General features: G+C 36.8%; 2 protein-coding genes and 1 non-coding gene across 3 annotated transcripts; 2 read left to right on the plus strand and 1 right to left on the minus strand.

The window, feature by feature from the left end:
• Positions 1 to 1249: 1249 nt before the first annotated feature.
• LOC125472100 (protein CHROMATIN REMODELING 25) lies at positions 1250 to 9480 on the minus strand. Its single transcript, XM_048573164.1, has 21 exons — positions 9071 to 9480; positions 8232 to 8615; positions 7978 to 8064; positions 7605 to 7845; positions 7414 to 7539; positions 7255 to 7311; positions 7092 to 7178; positions 6657 to 6752; positions 6407 to 6457; positions 5789 to 5863; positions 5585 to 5671; positions 4726 to 4817; positions 4493 to 4625; positions 3228 to 3347; positions 2990 to 3103; positions 2791 to 2874; positions 2591 to 2668; positions 2451 to 2509; positions 2144 to 2333; positions 1957 to 2055; positions 1250 to 1830 (listed from the first exon to the last, which is right to left on the minus strand). Exons 1-21 carry the CDS (start codon positions 9295 to 9297, stop codon positions 1465 to 1467), a joined length of 2853 nt encoding a protein of 950 aa, XP_048429121.1. The 5' UTR covers positions 9298 to 9480; the 3' UTR covers positions 1250 to 1464.
• A 465-nt stretch (positions 9481 to 9945) lies between these two features.
• Positions 9946 to 10018, plus strand: TRNAR-ACG. The gene has a single exon. It is a non-coding gene; the product is annotated as a tRNA-Arg (tRNA).
• Positions 10019 to 11440: 1422 nt separating this feature from the next.
• LOC125472091 (protein PLANT CADMIUM RESISTANCE 2-like) lies at positions 11441 to 13107 on the plus strand. The gene is made up of 4 exons (XM_048573148.1): positions 11441 to 11683; positions 11791 to 11862; positions 11960 to 12172; positions 12734 to 13107. The coding sequence occupies exons 1-4, from the start codon at positions 11443 to 11445 to the stop codon at positions 12808 to 12810; spliced, it is 603 nt and encodes a 200-aa protein (XP_048429105.1). The 5' UTR covers positions 11441 to 11442; the 3' UTR covers positions 12811 to 13107.
• The last annotated feature ends 9844 nt before the right edge of the window (positions 13108 to 22951 follow it).

Below are 22951 nucleotides of genomic sequence, written 5' to 3' on the forward strand. Positions count from 1 at the left end.
TGCCATCTCAAAAAATTTGGAAATGAGAAGGAATGGTAGAAAGAAAAATTGGAAGAATTGTAGGAGAAAAGTGAGTTTTGTGTGGATGTTTGAACAAATACATAGGTATTTATAGAGTTTTTGGTTGAATTTTAAGTTAAATAATTTTTTTAAATTATTTTAGCCGTTGGATTTAAATTTGGACCATTAGATTTGATTATATTCGATCTAAGCCGTTAGATTCAATAAATATATAAATATAAAACCTAAAAAAAAATAATTTGAACTGGACCGTTGAATTAACCAACGGCCCATTTAAATGGAGCCGTTGGATGAAGAAAAGTAGTCGTTGGGCTACAGTAAAACTGACAGTAGAGGGGGACAACCCACGTGGGTGGGCCTTCAGTTGCACTACTTGTGGCGCGTGAGGGAGATTGGGTTTTGGGGTGTGGGCTTCACAGCCCACTTTTCACTCTCATCCGTGAGTCTCACTTCAATTTGTGGGCTAAATTTGTGACCGGTGTTTGCCTTCATTTTAAGTTTTAGGTTTTAATTTTGGTTTAGGTTTTGGGTTGGAGTGGATTTTAGGGGGGAGGAAAAAAGAAAAAATTTAAGTTATAAGCCACCATTGGAGATGGTCTCAGAGGTATGCTCTATTAGTCAACCTAGCACAGTGCATCCCTGCCAGCAAACAACGTATTGGCAACTTCTCCTGTAAATACCCCAAGTTAGCTAGAAAAATCAGTATTGGCAACTTCGCCTTACACCCATTTTCATCATTTTCTTCCATGTTTTTACACATCCTCAATAAGTTGCTTCTTTTAATAGTGTGTTTGAATGAGGAATTTTCAAGTACCAAGGAACTTAGGCTAAATTAGTTATAAATGCACCATATTACAATATAATGGTATCTTTTTATTATTTATAAATAAAAGATCTTAAATTCAAATATCGTAAATAATGAGTTTGATATCAATTTATTCTCATGAATTACAAATCTCTTTCAATGCTCTGCATGTATTGTAGTTCATTCCTTACTGATGTTGTCTAAACCTCTGCTCCTACGTTTAAACCCTCTCCCTTTTTCATATTGTAGATTTATGTAGAATAGTGTTTATACTAAAAAAAACCCTACATGCTTAAATTTTAGGTTTGAACTTTTGAATTTTAAGCTACTTGTTCAAAGCCAACCGAAAGGGAGCCGATCGACCGGTTTCGGCCTCTGCATGAAAGACCAGACGTTAAGGTCTAGATAAGGAAAAAGCACTAATCTCGCCTAATCTTTCTTCATTTAACAAAAAAAAAATGTAAATAGAAATTGAAAGTAGAAAGCTATAATTTGGTAAGGGCCTAATTATACACAAGGCAATGCCAATATCTGTGACGATTTCCTTTTTGGGAAACACGAGACTTGAATCCTGTATACATTAGCAAAGTAATGAAAATCAATGCCACTAATCACCTTATAAAAGCCAAAAACAAAACTCACACAAAATCGTCGTCGTGTTCCACAGAATCAGGAGACGATCTTTTCTGGGGCAATCGATTGTTAAGAGACAGTTTAGGCGTTAATGCAACATGCACTGGACCCTTCAAAGAAGTTTTTACTGATTTCACGGTGGACTTTTCTGAGGGCTTGAAAGGGGCAGATGTGTTTCTGATAGAATTTTCACCCGAAGGCACAGATTCGAGCGGTTTTCTTTGCCAGGACAATGGCATGGATTTCTGGTTCATGTTTTGTTTTAATCTGGGACAGTTCTCTTTTCCTTCTTGTTCCTGAATCTTTGGGCTTACTTTTGATTCAATTGGTACAAGCTTCCCATCCACTTGGTTTGTAAACACAAATGTGACCTGAAAATAATTATGTATCATTACTTCCGCTAATGGATAGCAGTGTGTGAAATTGGTTTTTGTTCTCTGAAATATCGAAAAATGAAGACAACAAAAACAATTTAACGAAGAACAAAGTATTCATACCTCATCTCCAGCTGAAGCTTGGAGAATAGAATCAGGTACTGAAGTTGGGGAGAAATGGTGCCCCCAATTACTTAGATCTTCTTCTAGAGGTGTCCCTACCTGAAAAGAAAATGTCTCTATAGAGTTACAAAAGCATAAGTTAAAGGCTACGAGCATCTATGACATCTCATAAATTGATGTGGCCAACCTGCTTCTCCGAGCTCTTTAATTCACGGAAGCATCCAGCACGTTCTGCAAATCCGCCTATATCAGATATTACTTGCCCAGACTGACCATTTTGATTGGTTGATTCGTTTGCTTCTCCCTCGGCTGTGGTCTGAGGTGTATCATTGGTATTTTGGCAACGGATGCAGTTCATCTTCTCATGCACGTCAGACCTACATGCATGATTAATAAAACCCATCAACAGGAAAATGAAATTTTCAGGGCATGAAAATGATACATAGAAGATATACAAATGATAATACAATGGTCAAGGACACAATAGGCATTACCTCACATTCTCATGAAATGTGAATAGATCGCGCAGGTCTTCTGTTGAAAGAAGGTTTCCCTGGAACAAAAGAACTGTTGTATAGTATGCACTTAAAGGAGAACACCAATCATGAAGATAGAAAGATGTACAATTTCAAACCTGTGCCTTCGGGTTATCTGTTTGTTCGTGCTGAATAACCTTTTGAAGCCCTTCTTTTGACATCTGGCGCTGGTACACCTGCAGAATACAAGGTTGGTTTATTAGCATGAAATTGATAGAACTGATTGCATAAATCATACAGATGCAGAAGGAAACAGTTAAAAGTGATTATGATAACTCGATTTGTGCCAAATCAAAACCTTTTCTTCAATTGTTCCAGTACTCAAAAATCTGTAAATGTATACTCTCTTCTTTTGCCCATCCCTCCAAACTCTTGCAGCAGCCTATTTACGGAATAAGAAAGAAAAGAAAAAGCTAAAACGATAAGAATATTATACGAAGAATGTGCATATTTTATGATCTCTTTTCAGCTGTGCACAAAGCACTTGACCTACGCACTTGTTTATCGTTGGCAGGATTCCAGTCAGGATCAAACAAAACTAGCCGATTTCCACCTATTAAATTAAGACCACAACCACCAGCCTTGCTGCTTAAGAGAAATACAAATTCATCCTGCAAGAAGTTGAGTGTTTATTTGTTTAACGAAATATGTATGCCCAAACAGAGCATAGAAAAGCATAAAGAAACTACAAGAGTGTATATTGCATGTATAATTACAAATGTTATAGCTATATACCTTTGAGGGGTCATTGAAATGGTTTACTAATTTCTGTCTTTTACTGATAGATGTGGTTCCGTCAAGCCTCAAATATGGGTATCTTCTTTCTCGACACAATTGCGCAAAAAGGTCCAGTGTCTGGTACATAACAATTGAACTAAATTACAACAAGGTAGGCTGCAAAAACCTAGTTTTTTCCACAAGGAAATTGTGGCAATTAATGCTAGAGTGAAATCAGATATTATGTCTTTTTCCTACATAAGAAATTGAAGAATATTATTTTACAAACCATGGACGAATGCACTGCAAGCAATCAACTGAAGGTACTATATAACCTATAGGATCTGACTAATAATATAACTAACAAGTAACAACAAATGACAATTAGGAGTAAGAGTGACTTGAGAATCATCTCCCTCAATTGACATGAAGAATGGAATGTCTTTATCGCATGACTTCCATTTCCCACCTCCTCTCTTCAATTCCCTAAAATAATCCAATACTTCTTTCAGGCCAAATTACCCAGAATATTGCCAATACAACACAATTACACAATTTCATAAACATTTGACCTTTTTTACCCCACCAAAAGCACAGACATTCTCATGAAATAAACATGCACTCGAAGAATAAATCACCCATTCAAGTTTGCCCCATGAAATACCTTATGCCAGAATCTCAAAGCAACATGACAATGAAGGAAGAGATTATGAATACTTATAAGCCTCTTTGTCTTTGCATATGATACACCAATGCAGTGATAAAGTAGCATAACACCTCTCTTTTTCTTAATAACATCAGATGCATTTTCCTCTTCCATGGTCAATAATCCAAGCAATTACTCATACCTAAATACCTCAGTTTCCAAAATAAGCACATATGGTTTGGAAAGGGTAAACATGAGTCATCAACTCGAATCAATGGACTAAATAAAAAATGCACAGAAAATGCAAAGGATTCCGTTTTCAAGGGTCGTATATCTAATAGCGACAGATGTAACAAAACATTTTCAGTCAAAAAAGGTAGAAATGAAAACTGCCAACTTCAAGATCATTCAAAATTAAGATACTAGGAAGTAAATCCCAAAAGAAATAATAAAAATAAAAACTTGTCCCTGATTAGCTATAATGTAATTTTATTACAGTAAAGGAATCCTGACTGGTGCCAAGAATGATTTATTTGTGAAAACCATGTGCTGCCCTCACACAAGAAAGGACAACCATCCAGTAACATATATACACATACATACATACATACATATGTAATCTAGGATCAATTTTTACCTGCGTATAGTTTGAGACAAGGACAATACGGTCATCAGTCTTCTTACGTAAATGGGCCAGTAACCGAGCTAAAACATGCATTTTTCCAGACAGTTCAACCCAAGCACCATCCCCGCCAGTCCATGATCCAGATCTAAGAACATAAGAAATCAATGGTATTAGACTATAAGTGTTGAGTGTTGGAATATTATTAGATATGAAAAATAAGAATAAAGTACAACAGGAATGCATACCTTCCAGAGAACATATCTGGAGGGAAAAAGCGAATACAGTCCTCAAAACCTGAAGTTCCCGGACTTCCACTTCTTATAGTATCATAGATGAGCTACAATGAACAAATTTCATGAGGATGAAAGCAACTCAAAGTAGAATAACTAACATGGGAAGGCCCCCGAGGTAATAAAAAAAGATGCATCAGGATGATAATGTAATAGAAAATTTGAAACCATAAAATATAAAACCCATGAAGACCTATGTCTTCTGAATTCTGATATCGCATAGCGCATGCATATTTTTTTCAAAAAGAAACAAATTTTAGTGCAGAAAACAATAAAAATACACGAGTGGACAAGATGGCCGCAACTTGGACGGCAACAGTAAAAGAAAAATCATAGAAATAATATTCTAAGGCACTACAACATAAACAGACCATACAATTAAAATTATAACAGCTTTCCAGTCCAACCAAATAATAGACTAAGATGAAGCCATTCGGTAGAGACTGAAGCCCATAAAGATGACGAGACTCGAATGGAGTTTTTCCCATAAAATATCTGTCCCACCACCGGCAACATCTTCAAAAATCATCTTGTTTCTTTGCAGCCAAACTGTCCCAAAAAGGCCAATACTATGCATCCCCATAAAACTTTGGCCTTCTTGCTCCTCCCTGGTATTGGGAGATGTGGTTTCTTCTTATAACTTATAAGAGATAGCAAAGACTTCTTTAGAATAAAAAATAAGGGCTATTAAAAAAATGTTACCATGTATCCTCAGAATAGGTCCAAAAATAATATTGACAGAAAAACATCTCGATGAAATTATGTGTTTGCATGCATATGTGTCAGTGTAAGTGTGTTTACATATATGCCATACCTTTGGATGATTGCATAGCTTCTTAAGAGCTGTAATATAAGCCAAAATCTTTGATTGCTTCGTGTCTTCAGAAATTGCTCGTTTAACCTGTGTTTGAGAAAAACAGAGTAAAAACCATATCCTGTCAGACAGTCTTTTCGCTAACTCCAAAAGTTCTGCATCTTTCAGGAACTGCTTGATGGCTCGATAAGAATGAGAACTCACATTTTTGGAATGTATGAAATGGTTGTATATGTCTATTTGGAGAGGGGTCAACTTGCAACAAACAACTTCAATTATCTGCAAGGGGATAACAAGACATTGAAATGCAGAATTACTTTTGCAACTTCTGTAACAAAAATAGACATTTTTTCATGTAATCCTGTCTGAGGCAAGACATTTGAATTTTGACTGCCTATATTAGAGCAAGCTGCAACCGAAAACAAGAGAACCATCCACTGCAGTAGAATTCTCTGAAGTTCCATAATGTAATGAAAGTAATAATAGATAGCCTAAGTAACTCTCTAGACATCCAAATGTAAATCCAGAAATACTCGGTCCTTCCAAAAGTACCTTTAAGTCACGCTAACAAAAGATTTTTCTATTCAGCTTATAAGTCAACTAGACTTGACTTTCCAAAATGTGTGAAGATTCATCTACCCTACCCGACCATATAGGTTCCAAAACTCAGATGAAGAGTAGAAAGTTAAGTTTGTACACGAAACTTCAAGTAAGGGGCAATTAATTATGCTTATATATATATATATATATATATATATATATATTATCTTTTTAATGAAAGTATACACGTATATTTAACTTCGTCTAACATTAGTGGCATACCTTTGGTGGGAGGTGATTTGATAGTAGTGCATTAGTCCGCCGCAATATAAACTGAAAAAGTTTGTTAATCATTACTCATTAATCATGAAAAAAGATTATTTACGTTAAAATAGAAGAGAAATGCTGATTTAAAATATTAGTTAGCCTTTCACAACTCCAACGGTCAGTGAAAGCTGTTGATACAACTTTATAAAACAAAGCCTGGATAAGGGTTATGTCTATAGCTATCGTGTCAGCAAGGAAATATAACCTGATTTACTGTTCCACTTAGTTCAGCTGATCGCTCAACACTTAGCTTCCTCTCTTTTTCAGAGGCATTAGGTTCTCTTCCACAAATAATGGGTGCCTTCACAAAACATATATGTAACAGTTCATAAAATTCATATACGGTAAAATTCAAGCCAACAGCGAGAAAAGAAGAAAGTAATTCATAAAATATTATATCTTGGTATATTTCAAGTATAAGAATGAGATAATCCTCATAAGAATTATGTCACTGAAATGATATTACCAGAAAGAGGCCCAACTTAATGGTTTCTGAGCTTGGCATATTTAGTTATTTACAAAGGGAGAAGCAGAAAAGAAAAAGGAAAAAGAGAAACTATAAGGCAGCCAATAAACATGGTGATGTAGATTCATTCTAAGGGTCAGTGGTCAGACATGAAATGTAAAGCCATCAGCTCACCTCATAGTAGCGGCGAAAATATGCAGCATCACCTAAGATTCCCGGATTAGTAAAATTGACCATGGCAAAGAACTCTTCTAGGTCATTCTGCAATGGTGCAGACGAAAAGAGAAATTAGGCATCAGTTTGGAATCGTAAGACAGCATGCACAATTGCACCCTACCTGCATTGGAGTTCCCGACAACAGAATACGCCGCTTGCATGAAAGAGCAGCCAAAGCCTGAGTTTTGTTGGGGGGGAAGGGGGGGGGGGGGGGGAGGTGGGTTATGTATAGAGGTAAAAAAAATAATCATAATGGAAAACAGAATTGTATGCATCATACCCGATTCGTCATTGTCTGATCATTCTTCAGACGGTGAGCCTCATCACATATGAGAAGGTCACAGGACTCGCTTTGGCTAAATTTTGCAGAATGCATCCGAAATGTCTCATATGAAACAATCAGTACCTGATTTGTAGTGACTGTAAGTTCATTGTTCAAAGATAAATGTCAGACCAGTTATGCAATTCTACCTGTACACGGCCTTGAGGACTTGTGAACCGATCAATTCCAGAAACAACATCATCTCTGGTACTTTCACAAAGGGCAATAAGATTAACTCTTTCTCCAACCCACTTCTTTATCTCAGCCTCCCAGTTGCTCACAAGACTGGTAGGGGTGACTATAATGGCCTTTTTAACCATTGGTTTCCCATCAAACCCTTGACATAGAAGAGTATATAGTAATGTGATAGACTGCAATGTCTTTCCCAAACTGCAAAAGCACCAAAATTAAGAACAAACCTGAATACATGATCCCCTATAGATAATAATGTAAAAGAAAATCTGCTGATATAATTGCACAGAATTCAGAGAGAGAGAGAGAAGGATGAAGATAGAGAATTACCCCATATCATCTGCCAGAATGCATCCATATATATTTGATGCACTATTTAACCCTGAAACACATTCAAACATAAACTGAACGCCTTCTCTGCATTAAAACTTCATCTCATCAATTTTACCCAACAGCAGCCAATGAAAACATTAAAGCATATTAGAAACTTTTCTCAAATTCGATGGATGCATAGCAAATGGTGAGCATTGCTATTAAAAATTTACTAAAACGAAGTAAATCAGTTTTAATAACGAGAGAAAAACCTTTGATGTGGTCGAAGGAAACGAACAAGCACTGGGTCCACTACTATCTGCACCATATTAGAAGCCGCAATTTCGAATTCTTCAGATTGCCACAAGACCAAAGGATCAATTCCGGTAGGTAGTGTCACACTCTTTTCCACTGGATCTTTCTCACCCTCATTTTCTATACTCAAATTCATATTAATATGTGGAATGAATGCTGCAGTTGATGAGCCCCAGGGAACAAATCGTCTACGTGCACAGAGACGACGCGTGAGCTGGTCAGTTCCGTCCTCATAGCCAATAGAGCATGGAGGTTTAAAGGGTTTCCTACAAACTGCTGCTCCTTCCGTCACTGAGAGAACTCGAGGAAGCAGTGGCTGCCTTTTCACGACAAGGTTACCTCTGACAGAGAATCATTTTACCCCAAATTTCAGTTCAAATACAAAACTTGGGATTAGAAAACACTTATACCAACAATTCAACCTAAAGGGTTTCCAGTTCCTATATATGATTGCACAATGAAACTTCATAAATTGAACGCTCGGAGTGTTTCAGATTCCAAGAACCTTAAGCAAGAATACCAGCACCAAACAGCTTAATCAAGCAATATCATTTCTTTAATCCCCCATTATATACCCAAAAAAGGCAATATCATTTCTTAGAAAGCAAATCCATCCGAACTCAATGATTCAAACAATTGGTTTTTCTTTTATCCTTCACTATTTTCTTAGCAACCAAACAGGAACGTAAAATCCATACAAAGACAAACCCTAGGTGACGCTTCAGCTGTGGAAAATTGGAATTTGAAATCTAAGTTCTTCAGCAAAAATAAAATTGAATATAGAAATCAGCGGTACCTGACGAGAGCATCGACGTTCTTCAATTTCCGATCTTCGGCGGAGGGCCGAGGAGGGTCTATGGGTTTTCGATTATTCTCGACCACCACGAAGTCGTTTTGGCGGTCTTCTTCTTCTTCTTGGTCTAGCTCTTCTTGGTCAGCCGAGTACCCCTCGCTGGATTCGGAGGAGGAATCGGATGAACCGGAGGCATCGGAGATTGAGAGAACTTCGTCTTCTTCCTCCATTTGTGCGAGCGTCCGAGTGTGCGAGAGACTTCTGGGAAACGCAGAGAAAGTGATTTTATTTGAATTGATGCGTTTTGGCGGTAAAAGGTTTTGGGCAGCTAAATTGGGTAGTGAAAGAGCGGGAGGATTTTATAACTCATCGTCCAAACAAAATTGAAAATTAAGTTCCATTAGAGCATCTTCATCTGTTAGTGAAGGATAATACAAAATGAAGAGTAAGAGTAATAAAATTATTCTTACTATCCATTTTAAGTAGTAATTGTTTTTGTGAAAGTTTACATGTTTAGAGGAAGCAGGGCAAGAGTAACGGTAAGGACGATTCTTATTTACAAACATAATTTTATATTTTTTTTAATGTTTTCTTCTTCTTATTCCTACATATTATTATCGATGTGGACTTTTGGGTATTTTCAAATGTTTAATTTGCAATTGTGCTGAACTTTGTAAGTTTTTTTAATTTTTATAATTTTTTTTAGATTTTTTAAAGTTGGATTAATCCTGGTTGTACAAAATCGAGAACTCATTGCTTGGGCCAGTTTTATTGGGCGAGTTTGATGTTAGGTTTGTCCTCATCATTAAATAAAATTATTGGATGACTACGGACTTGATAATAATAATAAAGGAATCATGGACTTTGAAGTCAAAAGGGACTCCATGGCCCAATGGATAAGGCGCTGGTCTACGAAACCAGAGATTCTGGGTTCGATCCCCAGTGGAGTCGTTATATTTTTGTCTAAATACCATGTGGAGTCGTTATATTTTTGTCTAAATACCATGTCATTGTATTTGACAATTTGTTTTTTGAGTTTAGAAACTAACTCATCAGTAGTTAATCATCAACTGTGCATCATAATATAAGCTCCACGTTTTGCATATAATATTGTTTGACGTTGAAGGATTATTAGGATAATTGTACCTAATAATTGTTAATCTATTGTATAATGATGAGATACAACTTGCTATATAATTGTTAATCTATTGTATAGGTGATTAATTGAGGAGATTATAAGAAGGTGCTCAAGTCCTTCCCTACGAGTGAAGACAACGACTTTACAACTTCCGACTAGATTCCCATTCTATATTTCATTAGTCGACGTAAAAAATATTAACAAAATCATATAGCTACGAATATTAATTACATGAACTAATCTATTATGATACAATGAAGGAAGTTGATGTTCTTATCCCAAAACAATCGACAACGAGAAAAAACGACTTTAATGCTTTGTATAAGTTTAAAGTTTTCTAAATTTCTGATACGAGACAATTTTTTACATTCTTTCACTGCGTGTCAAGTTAGCTAAGCAGGAAGATGAGAAAAGCCAAAACTAGTCATTTATCATACTTGTTCATAATGGACGTCAACCTATATCGGAACATCAGCTTTGAATTCAAACTAGCTTATATAATGATATTTATGGAGTATAAACATAACCAAAGCAAGTCAACGGAAGAAAGTAGTCGACCAGTGTCCTTTGTCTCCAAGCCACTTGTCTCCCACCAAGATTCTAAACAACTTCATAGGCTTGGATAAATGAGAAATTTTTAATATAAGTGGCACACTACATGTTATTATATACGTAATGAATTTTTTTGATTTTTATGTTAGTAATATTTTAACACAAGAATCTCACCAATTTTCTAGAGACACGTGGTGTATTACCCTGAATTCCAGACACATTGAAAAATATCTTTGAATAAAGGAGGCCTGGCCTTTAGCATAATTATGCATTTTTCCTATTAAATACTCCCTATCTATATACACAATTGATTATGAGCACCTTTGCATTTGAAACTTCTCCCTCATTTCCATTTTTTTGTTTGGTAATTTTTTACAAAATTATTCTTTAAAAGGTGGTTTAGAAAGTAAACGTTTCTAACCTACGTGAAACAGTGTAGGATGATAAGGAAAGCGGAAAAAACAAATGAAAAAAATCAAATGAGAAGGTCAGTGATCATATCTTAAATGCTTAAACCAGACCAAATATGTAGGCCTTGGACTATACGAAAGTTTCCACCAAATGATGACAATTGTTATATTTGTATAGCTGGTTGCCTACTATAATATATATATATATATATATATATATATATATATATGTTATGACTATTCTAAGTGCAATCTAAAAACTAGCCACAAAAACAATGTATTCAACTCCTACAGAACCTCATGACCATGAGAAATATGCAGTCGATCACAACCATCGCCATGCCCATGTTCCCAATCCAGTCTCAAGTGCCCCAGGACTAAATAGTTCTGCGGGTTCAGTACCCACATATGCTCCTCCCTACATCTACACTGTTCAGTCTAATTCTGTTCCTGCAGTTCCTGCACGAGGGAACTGGTCCACTAGTCTTTGCCACTGTTGTGACGATCCTGAAAATTGTTAGTGGAATATATATAAACATTACAGCTATATGTGTGTGTGTATCTGGTTTTATTTTCTTTTATTGTTTTTTCCTGATTAGTAATTTCAAATTCAATTTTTGAAGGTATGATCACTTTCTTTTGCCCTTGCATCACGTTCGGTCAGATCGCTGAGATTGTGAGCCAAGGTTCCACACGTAAGACTCAAAAATTGCTAGCTAGGTCTACTCATAAAGTTCGGATATGATCCTTATTAAGACTCCTGTTTGATTTTTATTGGCGGTGTGTGTTCAGCTTGTGCTTCAGGAGGAGTGTGCTATTGTATCCTTCTTTCGACAACTGCAAATGCATGCTTGTACTCATGCTCCTACCGCTCGAAGATGAGAGCTCAATATGACTTGGAAGAAACACCCTGTGCGGATTGCCTAGTGCACTTCTGCTGTGCTACTTGTGCACTTTGTCAAGAGTATAGAGAGCTCAAGAATCGCGGGTTCGATATGGGAATAGGTAAATTTATTATTGTGCTAACTTGATAATTTATAAGAATCTCACATCAAATATCTGTTTTGGTGTGCTACCTATATATCCGTGGCTGTGAATACAGAGTTTGTGCCACCATCGACTAGCAGTTTTCTGCCATTGGAACATGATCCGAATTCCGAAGGCGTTCAGAGGCCATCAGTGATTGTTCAGGCCGCAGACCTGGGTTAACCAAATCGGCTACAGCAGTGTGCTTTCTCCCTTTACACCCAAGTTTCAAAACCTGCTCCCTGTAGTTTAGATTAGACTAATTAGTACATTGCTCAAATAAAAAATACATATAACACCAAATTCCAGCAGAATAATACAATGACTTGGTCAATGTGTGAGCCTTATTAAAAATCTTCGGTACCTCCATTGTAGCTGCCAAGCTATGTCATCATTAAAACAAAAATCCTGCATAATAATACGAAACGGTTCCTGGATAGTTTGTAAACTTGCATTCAGTTTATAATTCATTGACTGACTTTGTTTCTTGTTATACGTTTGACGGAATTGTGGGCGATCGTTGTTTTGTCGGAAATGAAGGTTGGGAAGCCAATATGGACAGACGAAGGCGCGGCGTTACTGCAGCTCCAACTGTTGTACCGGGCATGACAAGATAAAGAAAAAGAGAATTCTACGGAACCATTCCTTGCGTATCAAGGTTCTGAACATCATTGAACTGTTGTGGCCGGACATTTTGGTTATGATACGAACTTTTATGTGTGTACTCTTTGATGCTTGTTCGGAGTGTGTAACTGTGTGTTGCTGATGTAAATTTCAATAAAAAATATGAATGGCGTTCAGGGATGATGATAAACCATGATAAGAATAAGATATTAACACTTGTTTTAGGTGTTAATTAATTATTATACTAGATCGGTTCCTTGAAGTTGGTCTAGAATGTGGAAGCTTAGGAGTTGTAGGCCTCGGCCGAACTGTATGGCTCTACCTCTAGTTTCAATGTATTTATGAATCATAAATTTACAAATCTTTGTGGTTGATTTAGAAAGGTTGATGGATGTCTGCATGACTCCTTCAGAATTTACATTGTATTGTTATGATTTATAAAGTATGATTTTACGAATGTTGCTTATAAATTGTGTGATCGATGGGCTTGTTTGATGATTATCACGTACTTCGGATTATTGTCACTCACACAAGTTTTGCAGCTTATCTAATAGAATTGTATTTCTCAATAACTTGAATGTTAAGATTACAAGAGTATTTATACAAAGTCTTGACCTCTGCACATGTGTGGACTCCACACTCTAACAAATTATAACTACCAAAACAGAAAGGACAAAATATCTTGACAAACTTACAGACTCAGTTTTTATCCTGTACAGCTAAATGATTCTTATTAGCCCCTAATTTGTGCAGATGCAGATGTCTGCTAAACTGAGGAACTTGAAGTGATAGTTTGTGTCTAAGAAGAAGAAATCTTGGTTTTGGCAATGACTTTGTGTAGATGTCTACGATTTGATCTTGAAAATATACAAAATGCACTAAAATGGCTTTGGAGAGGATTTAAACAAAGCCTTGACCTCTGCATACGTGTGGACTCACATTCTAACAAATTATAACTAGCAAAACAGAAAGGACAAAATATCTCAACAAACTTACAAACTAATTAAGTTTTATCCTTTACAACTAAATGATTCTTATTGTTATATGGGTTGTTACTTTGCTCGATGCACCATTCCTACGGCATAGGGACAATTGTGCAGGTGACAGGTGTTAGTTAATGGGAGAAGCTCTTGGGGTACCAGTAAGAGGTCAGAGACTGAGGAGTGATTAGGTTATCCCAAATCTTTCCTTGTATTTTGTTGAGACCTTTATTTTTTTGGAGCTTACAAGCATGTTATCCTAATAAGGGTTATGAGTTTTTGTTGTATATTTGTGGTAGAGACCCCACCACTTTACTTTTATTTGTGAATTCAGTTGAGTATTTCTTTATGTATCTCGTTTGTATTCCTCGCACCCCTACAGTCGAGTGCCTCGCGTCAATCTTGGACGTCGGGATCGGGGCGTGACAATGTTCATCTATTCCTCTTTATCTTTTATTTCTCCCTGCTTATCTCCTTCGTCTTTAACCACATCCAACAGGAGAAGGATACGTGAACTATACACTCACTCTTGCAGTTTTATCCTTGACGTCGTGAGCAGACCACATATTACCTCAAGTGAATGTGACATTTGACGCCTTGTGAGTAATAAGCCTTTGGGCTACCAATATATCATAGGTGTTTCAGGCCCATGATATGTCTTGTCATCAAGGCATACCCAGTCTAATGGTGGCAAAAAGTCGACTCTTTGGAGTCTCCCCTTGGATGTCTAACGCGCCAGCGCTCATACCAACAATGATCTTTTGGACTACTAGTTGGCAGGTTTACGGAGATTGGCCTACACCACCAAGGACTGCCTAGTATGGTCTGCAACCTTCCTTCCTAGCCGCCTGCTAGGGTTCAAATCTTTATGAATAACCAAGTCAATCAAAAGAAACGATAATCACCATTTACTACTCAAAACTTTCTCAAGTTCTCTTTTTCTCTCAAACCATTTTTTTGACTTAGGCATTGAAGGCCTTTTGGCGGACACCCTCTCTCATTTTTCAGGGTGTTTGCCAATTAAGCTAACGATGTTTGTTCTCTTATATGTAAAATTTCATCAAATCAACCGTGTACGTAATTTGTATCTGCACTTACCATAATCCACCTTCTTATTTTGATTACTGTTGCATATTAATAAACACATGTCACTAGAAAGTTATCTAAAATCAAATAACTATTAAGAGTGTAATCCCATTTGCATGACTCATATGCACCCAATCAGTTGATACAAACCACTATGCACCCAACTTTATTTGATATGGTCTTCTAAGTATTTTCATATAATAAAAGAAAACTATATTCAAGATCAACTACATTTATTCGGCATCTTTCCAAAATAAGCCATGAGATTTAATTATTAGTAATTTCACCATGAATTGCATCAACTTAAACCTTCCATATAAAAATATTTAGTTTTGTTGTTAAATTGGTAATGTGGCAACTACATACCTATACTATTTATGCTAATATGTGGAAAGCGAGTGGGACATACTTTCCTCTTAGTGGCGAGCATGCTGTAATGAAAGACTGAGATTGGGTTTTTTTCATGTATAATGAAAGGAAGAAGAAAAGACACTCAACTCAATGTATAAGAATACTTCTAACCTTCGAAAGCTTTTTTTCATTCATCTCTTTGTAATGCAAACACCATTTACCTTTATTGTTCTACTACTTCCCTTGTAGTATTGATTTTCTGTACTGAATTTTCCTTTCAAAAACACTTCCTTTGCTTGTAACAACTTGCCTAACTGGCGGTCAATGTTACCCGAATAGGTGCAAACTTTGCTCGAATGCTTGTGTTTCTCATTTCCTTTCAAGTTATTACCCTTTGTATGCAAGTTATCATTTTGTTGAATAAACATTTAACAATTGCTTGGGTTAATATTTAGACTTTGGAGTTAGAGGAAAGAAAGCCCAAAAGAACTAAAGAAATGAGACTTGCCCGAGGCCCAGCACCAAGCTCATCCATCTATCTCAAAGACAATATGACAGGCCCTCATTAATGCAAAGGTTAGGTCCTTACAAGGGAAGTGACAACCGATGGAAATCAACCTACTCTCAGCCCAAAAGCACTTTCTGAATGGCATAACATGTAAAAAAGGTGATGACTCATTGAAGTGCTTTTGGGTAAAGCTTGCAACAGCTAAGGTCATTGCCTATAAAAGGGAAAATAGGGCCCAGAGACAAGGACACTCAACCAATCAAACAAACAAGCATACAAACTCTGCTCTCAAGGCAGATTTGCATTCAAAAGTTGTAATCAGCCCAGTCTTCAATCATTTTCAGGATAACTCCCTACAAAAGCCATCTTTTGTCTAGTTTAAAGCTTTGCTATCACCCCTAGTAGCGTAGTATCGATTCTTTCGTAAACTTGTTTATCCATCCATTCTAAACACAAAACACACAACCCTTTGTGATCACAAAGAGAAGAGATTGCAAGACGTTCAACCTTGCCCGACAAGGTGAAATCTTGTCCGATTCTTTTTATTTCATCTTTCTATTAGTAGATTGGTATTATGATGTATACTCCAGTATATGTTCAAGTTATTTCCAGTCTTTTGGTGATCAGAAGCTTCATTGGTCCTCAGATCTGGTTCATTTAGTGGTTTTACTATCATAAAAGATGAACGGGAATTTGACCGATGGATTAAGCCAGATCTGGACTTTCATCCTTTAAAGCATACAAGATAATGAACTAAAAGTCCTTGGTCTTAAGGCACAAAAAAGAACTTAATGTAGACTTAACCCATCTACGACAATCATTTGATAACAAGAAGTCATAATAACTTGGGGCGCAAGTAATTGACTTAAACACTTGTTCTACATCTGCCATACTGAGATGGCAGTGGCACGCCTAAGCACTTAGTTTTGATTGTAAGCCTCAAGGCTTACACCTAAGGCCCCACAAAGGCACCTTTCAGAGCTAACTTTGTTCTCCTCTTACAACCTCTTAGCAGGAAGAAGCCCGACAACCAACTAAAGTGCCAACTCCTCGAGGAGCTGTGTGCTTGAGCCAGGAACCTTTCCCAGTGAAATTTCTGCCCGAACAACAAGTATTTACATTCTTGTACTTTTAATTCTTTACTTTTCCATCTAACTTGTCTTGTTGTTTTTACTGTCAAACAAGGATTGCAAACTGACTTGGACCAGTTCTAATCAACTTGTAGTTGTCTCTTGGCATTAACAAAAAGAGAAAACATAAAGTCCTTGTCCCCAAGGCGTAAAAAAATCAAAAATAGATTTAACCCTCTATGGACAATCCTTTGATAAGAGGCTCTGTGGCATAGGCAAACGATCTAAGTAACAAAAATCAATCAATCTGTTATCTTGGCCAATAGTGGCATGCCAGAAAACAACAACTCATTTAAGATAGACTGGATGCCTGCTCACGGCTTCCCAGGGGCACCCTTAAATTAACAAGAATTCATCTTCGTGCATAAGGAATTATGCATCCAATATAATTTTGGCACACCAGGGGGATTCCTTGTGTTTTATGCCAAACCACAAGAAAAGAGACAGATTCCACATGAAGGTTTAAAGTAGTTCTACCACACCTTCTTAGGCGAATTAAGATGGTTGATAAAGTGAAAAACCTAATCCTCGGCAAAGCCCTAAGGTAGTTGATAGCCCGACTCATTCTAATAGGTGGGGCAAAGAAGTGTCCAATGGAGAATTGCAATCAACAATGACCCAGGTGATAAAGAACATGGTGAAAACTGCAATAGATACCAAATGAGAGATCAACAAGTTGTGCTTAGTCACTTGCAAGTTACAAAGAAGGCTGGAGACAAAATTCTCTAATATGTCTCACTAAGTGATCAACACCAAGATTACTGCTGAAAAGCCAAATTAAATATCGGAAAAGAAGAGGTAGTTGCAGTCCTTTCTTTTCCCCAAAGAAGGGAAAATAGACGTTGCTAGGAGTTTTCTTTCCATTTGTTGCCCGATGATGATGATAAGGTCCTCATAAAGTTTGCCCGCACCAGTTCCCATCTCAACTACTAGAGCAATGAAGGTCCTACCCTGAAAAAAAGTTGGCTTCAACAAAAAATGGTCAAAAGTGGCTTCTTGTTGGAAAAAATAAACGATGCTTGGGCATCAAGGTTCTTTCTCGATCTGAACTGAAAAACCAAATTAAGTTCGGTACTTCTGAGTTTTGGGATTCCTAAAATTTCGGTTCAATTTTTGAGTTTGAAATTCCCGCCCCAAAATATTTATGTTCCACTTTTGGGATTGTGTTTTCGAATTGGGATCCTGAACTGATTCAACTCTAGGTCTTGGTCAATAGTGGCACGCCTGAAAACAACAACTCGTTTAAAATAGCCTAAAGACCTACTCAAGGCTTCCCAGAGGCACTCTTAAATTAACACTGAATTCGTCATTCGCGCAGGAGGATTTATGCACTCAACAGTAACTTAACAATCAATAAGACATAAGACTTAAATTGGTATTGAAAACTCGTTGACCATTTTAAAAACTACCTCAAAACGAAGGCTTAAAATGTAGTTAATTCAGGTTTTAACAACCTGACAACCAAAATGGAAAACGAGAACTACATACTATTTTTCTCACTATATATTTTCTTGCTTAATTATGTTTGGGTGTAGAGGAGAAAATTAGTGTATCATTTTCTTTAAAAATAAAAAAAAAAGCATAAAATGCCACTTAGCACTATAATGTAGTGGTATTTCTCTTTATTTGTAAGTGAGATGTCTTAGATTCGATTTTTAGGTTTGACTCTCGCCAGAGAAAAATTTGAACCATCTTATTATTAGGTCATTGTGAGGCATAGCCTAATCTCACACCCTTTTTTTTTTAGCACATTGATATATTTTACATAAGGTGAGGGGGAGTTCGGCTAAGCCACACAATGGGAAACCTAATTTGGTATTGAATAGGGGAGGGGGAGCTCGGTTAAGCCACACAATGGGCAATCTAGTTTGGTATTGAATTTGTGACAACCCGTCCCTAATTTTAAGTTTTATAAAATTTAAAATAGTGATTTTACGAAAATTCCCCTAGAGGCAAATATTTTGACTTTCGTTGACCATCAGTTAAAGAGACGTAAGACTCATTCTTTTAGCGTATCCTCGCAGTACTCGTCACTACGAGTGCATAGGCGAAAGCCGTTTGCGAATTTGGGTTTTAACGGTATAGTTACATACATTTGAAGTCTCAAACACATAACTTACATAAAACACATCCCCAAGGACATTCTAGAATGATTTGAAACCCATTGACCAAAAGTTAATCGTCAGTCAAAGGTCAACAGTAGGGTCCACAACACTAATTAACTTGATCCGGAAGATCCACATCTCAGATTTCTGATATGAAACTTCCAAAGATCCACATTATACTTCTAAAACAATATACTAAAATTTCATTATGATCCAAAGGTTAGATCTCCGCCAATTGCAAATTCAAGTGGCAGTCGACGTTTTATTTTATGAACTTACAAATCCAATTCGGGAAGATTTGTATGTTGGATTCCCAATATGTAAGTTTCTAATGTCCTCAAATATTACGTACTATAACATATTAAAGTTTGGTGACGATCCAACGGTCAGATGGTCGATTGCTATAATATTCAAGTGGCGGACCTTAATGAAATTATACCCAAACAATGGAATTCTGTCAATTAGATGTCAAATATGGAATCAGGGTATCCAAATTATCCTAGGATGGGTAGGTGGGTCTCAACCCACGCGCCGCTGCATGCGGCGGTCGGCTGCCCCGACTTGCCGGAAAAAAACCAACTATTTCCAAAAATTACCAAATTTTACAAAAATGAAGATCTCAATTAGTAGAGCAAGTTTTATAACTATGACCAAATCCAATTTGGCCAGGAAAAGCTCCAATTTCCCTTGAACTCGCCATAAACCCTAGAATAGTTGAGCTTCGATTCTCCTTCCTCGGTGTTCCGACGCACCAACCAAGGCTTGGGACTTGTTCCTGGGTTCAAGAAGAGTTGATTAAGGGTGGTAATGGGTGGTGAAACTTTCCAAAACAAAAGAATCGCCGTTGAGAACCACCGAGTTCTCCAGTGAGGTTCTACACGATTTTGGACCTAAAACCCTTCAAATTTTGGTGGAGATGGTAGATGGGAAGTTGTGGAAGAGGTTGCAGGTGTTGGATGGTGGTGGTTCGATGGAAAAAATGGCGTGAATCGCTGGAATTTGGTCGGGTTGGGTGTGCGGATGTATGGTCGACAAGAAGGAGAGGCTAGGAGCTTTCTCTCCCCTTCCCTCATTGGCTGCTGCCTTTTTCCCCTCATTTTCTGATCGGTCCTTGCCTTTAGTTTGATTGGTCCATAATAATTCATAACTGATTGGGCCTCTTTCCCACAAGGTGGGAGTTTAATTAATTTCTAATCTAAAATTTAATAAAACGACTCCAAATGTTTGTAACTATACCGTTAAAACCTAGGTTCGCAAACGGCTTTCGCCTATGCGCTTGTAGTGATGAGTACTATGAGGATACGCTAAAAGAATGAGTCCTATATCTCTCTAATTGATGGTCAACGAAAGTCAAAAGCTATGCCTCTAGGGGCGTTTTCGTAAAATCACTATTTTAAAATTAGGGATGGGTTGTCACAATCTACCCACCTTAAAAAAATTTTGTCCCTGAAATTTAAAATCATTTGATATACATAATATACTCCAAAAGATAGAAACAAAGTATATATAGAGAAGAAGTCAAGCTAGAGTGGTTGCATAAAAGAGAATGTTATTCTGTCGCGACAGAATTGCAATGATTTCTCTTTCATGCCTCCAAACTCAAACTTTCATTCTCCTTCAATACAATACCAAAATATACTGCTTTTATAAAATCATAACGTCGAAAATATTTATATATGCATAATAACATCCCGTCAAAATACATATATAAAATAACGTAAAGTTAAATAAAGTAAAGTTAAAGTAATTGTACTAAAATTAAAGCTGAAGATAAAATATTTTTCACCTACGCACTTGTTGCGTCACGTACTCCGAGAATAAGCGTGTAGTATCATTGGGTTAAGCCCGAACAATAAATAAATAACCAAACGTATAAGTAAATAAAAATACTAATGTAGACGGACCTAAATGTCCACTTGCTTAACGCGTTCAACAAATAAATTCTTGATATTACAGTCTGCAACCCGCGATATCGACAACTCTTTATTGTCACGTTAAACAAGCAAATAATTCATGAGGGTGCAATAGTACCATCTTGCCCCTCCTTGGGAAATACACATACATCGTCTGATTAGGGCCTTAGTCGCGCTCATGTACTACCCTCTCGGGTGATAACGTCAATAGCACACAAATTGCTACCTTGAAATCTTGACCATTTAAATATGTTATCGCAATATTCACCTGTCAATCATGTGCTATGCATAAAATCTCCATACTATGTCTCAACAGTGTCTTACAAAAAAAAAAAAAAAAAAAAAACCAAAATGTAACCGTAGTTACATGCAACTAAAAATAAAGATATTTGTATGTTGCAACCATGCTAATTGTAGGATGAACAAAATGCAACACACCTACTAAGGTCTAAGTAGCTCATTTCAGACTAATCGTTAACTTAAGGGTAAAAATGTGATACTAGCATAAACTTAGTACACATGGCCTTCAAGAAGACTACCAAAGACTTGGAAGTAAAACACATGTCACGATGAGATATAGTAGTGACACACACATCATATAGCCGAGCAATGCAGTTCACAATGCCATAGTGAGCCGATTCATATTGAATTCCTCTCGAATTTAGCGAAGAACTATGTTGAAAAAGCTAAAAGAACACTCAAGAATTTGAGGGTCCAAACAAGTCCATAAAATTTAAAGTTCAAGATATCTAGGTTGATTGCGTGCCATCAAACTACAAAAGCAACTTTCGGAAAATTTAATCACCAATAGTAACGATTCATTCAATGAAGCATTTGTCAGTTGATTGAAGAATTTACGATCACAACTAGATTTCAATATTCAAGCAATTCTTCTTAATAGTCTACCTACCTTTGAAATAGTACGAACCGCAGTAGAGTAGACACATACCCAGAGTTGATTAGAATGTCTTATAACACAATGAGGTGGCTATGGTATCATGGTCAAAGTAGATGTTGATCAAAACGCCATAAAACCCGATAAAATAAAAAATGAGCAATTTACCCAGAGATCTAAACTGTTGTTCATCTGGACCAACGTAAGTGAGTTGACTTGTCAAGTCGATCTATAAACATTGATACGTCATCATAATCTCCACATGTACAAGAGACCTTGTACCGAACGTGTATGATGATATTTCCCAACTTCATCCATGTACAGGAAGTGATTATAACCATTCGAACGATTTCTTGGTGGTTTGTAGGTAATGCCATGTCAATACTCGTGAATTCCACTTGAAATGAGATAAGACAAGCTGAAGGTATGCAAAGGTACACACGTCTTTTGATGTGGTAAATAATAATTACATTTGCACAACCAGAGAAATGCACGGTAGTGCAATCGTAGATGTTGATTTGGCTCCTCTAACGCCATTGTCAAAAATCTAATTCTTTTCAAATGAATATGCACTTGAGAGGTCTAAGACTGATAAGGATTTTGGACACGTTTCTCTATATAGAAGTGTCATCCGGTTTTCAAATTAAGGTGACTACTGTTGACTCCAGGTCATGAATAAGATGGTTCACATTCGGACGGTTCTAACCGTTGGAAAATATAAGTGATACTCCACTATGCTAACTCTGCACAGTCGGAACGCCCAAGGAACACATTAACATGGATTTCCAAAATGATCAATGTCATCGAAAGGTGTAAAACAAAGGTGAGATGAGACAATAGTTCAATTGTCAGAAACTTTATTCATATCTAACATCACAACTATACTAACTTTCCTCGATCGATAAGTGAGGAAAAATACTATAGCCAAAAGATTGCTAACAAATTGTCGATAAAATCGACAAGGCCAAAGATATCTCGAATTTCATAACACTTCATGAGAATTTCAACTTTCTTCCATTACAACCTTTTGGGAATAAGAAAAGAATATCATCTACCAAGATCACATCTCCCAAAAAATGTACCAATTTAACCAACTAACATTTGAGAAATTTGGTATAAAGCTGACTGTTGGTATTTAGGAAGTTTGATCTTGCTGCTAAAGTAGG

Source organism: the organism of the source record quoted next, unplaced genomic scaffold, assembly GCF_019419815.1.
Source record: "Pyrus x bretschneideri cultivar Hongxiangsu unplaced genomic scaffold, Pyrus_bretschneideri_v1 Contig64, whole genome shotgun sequence".
NCBI classification, from domain to species: Eukaryota; Viridiplantae; Streptophyta; class Magnoliopsida; order Rosales; family Rosaceae; genus Pyrus; species Pyrus x bretschneideri.

Excerpts from the sequence above, each read along its gene's own strand:
- LOC125472100 (XM_048573164.1), bottom strand. The coding sequence starts at position 9,297 with ATGGAGGAAGAAGACGAAGTTCTCTCAATCTCCGATGCCTCCGGTTCA. Across the intron at positions 7,846-7,977 it reads ATTCTGGCAGATGATATGGG|TTTGGGAAAGACATTGCAGT; the intron begins GTAATTCTCTAT and ends GTGCTTTTGCAG. Across the intron at positions 4,626-4,725 it reads CCAGATATGTTCTCTGGAAG|ATCTGGATCATGGACTGGCG; the intron begins GTATGCATTCCT and ends TTATGTTCTTAG.
- LOC125472091 (XM_048573148.1), top strand. The coding sequence starts at position 11,443 with ATGTATTCAACTCCTACAGAACCTCATGACCATGAGAAATATGCAGTC. Across the intron at positions 11,684-11,790 it reads TTGTGACGATCCTGAAAATT|GTATGATCACTTTCTTTTGC; the intron begins GTTAGTGGAATA and ends CAATTTTTGAAG. Across the intron at positions 11,863-11,959 it reads TGTGAGCCAAGGTTCCACAC|CTTGTGCTTCAGGAGGAGTG; the intron begins GTAAGACTCAAA and ends GTGTGTGTTCAG.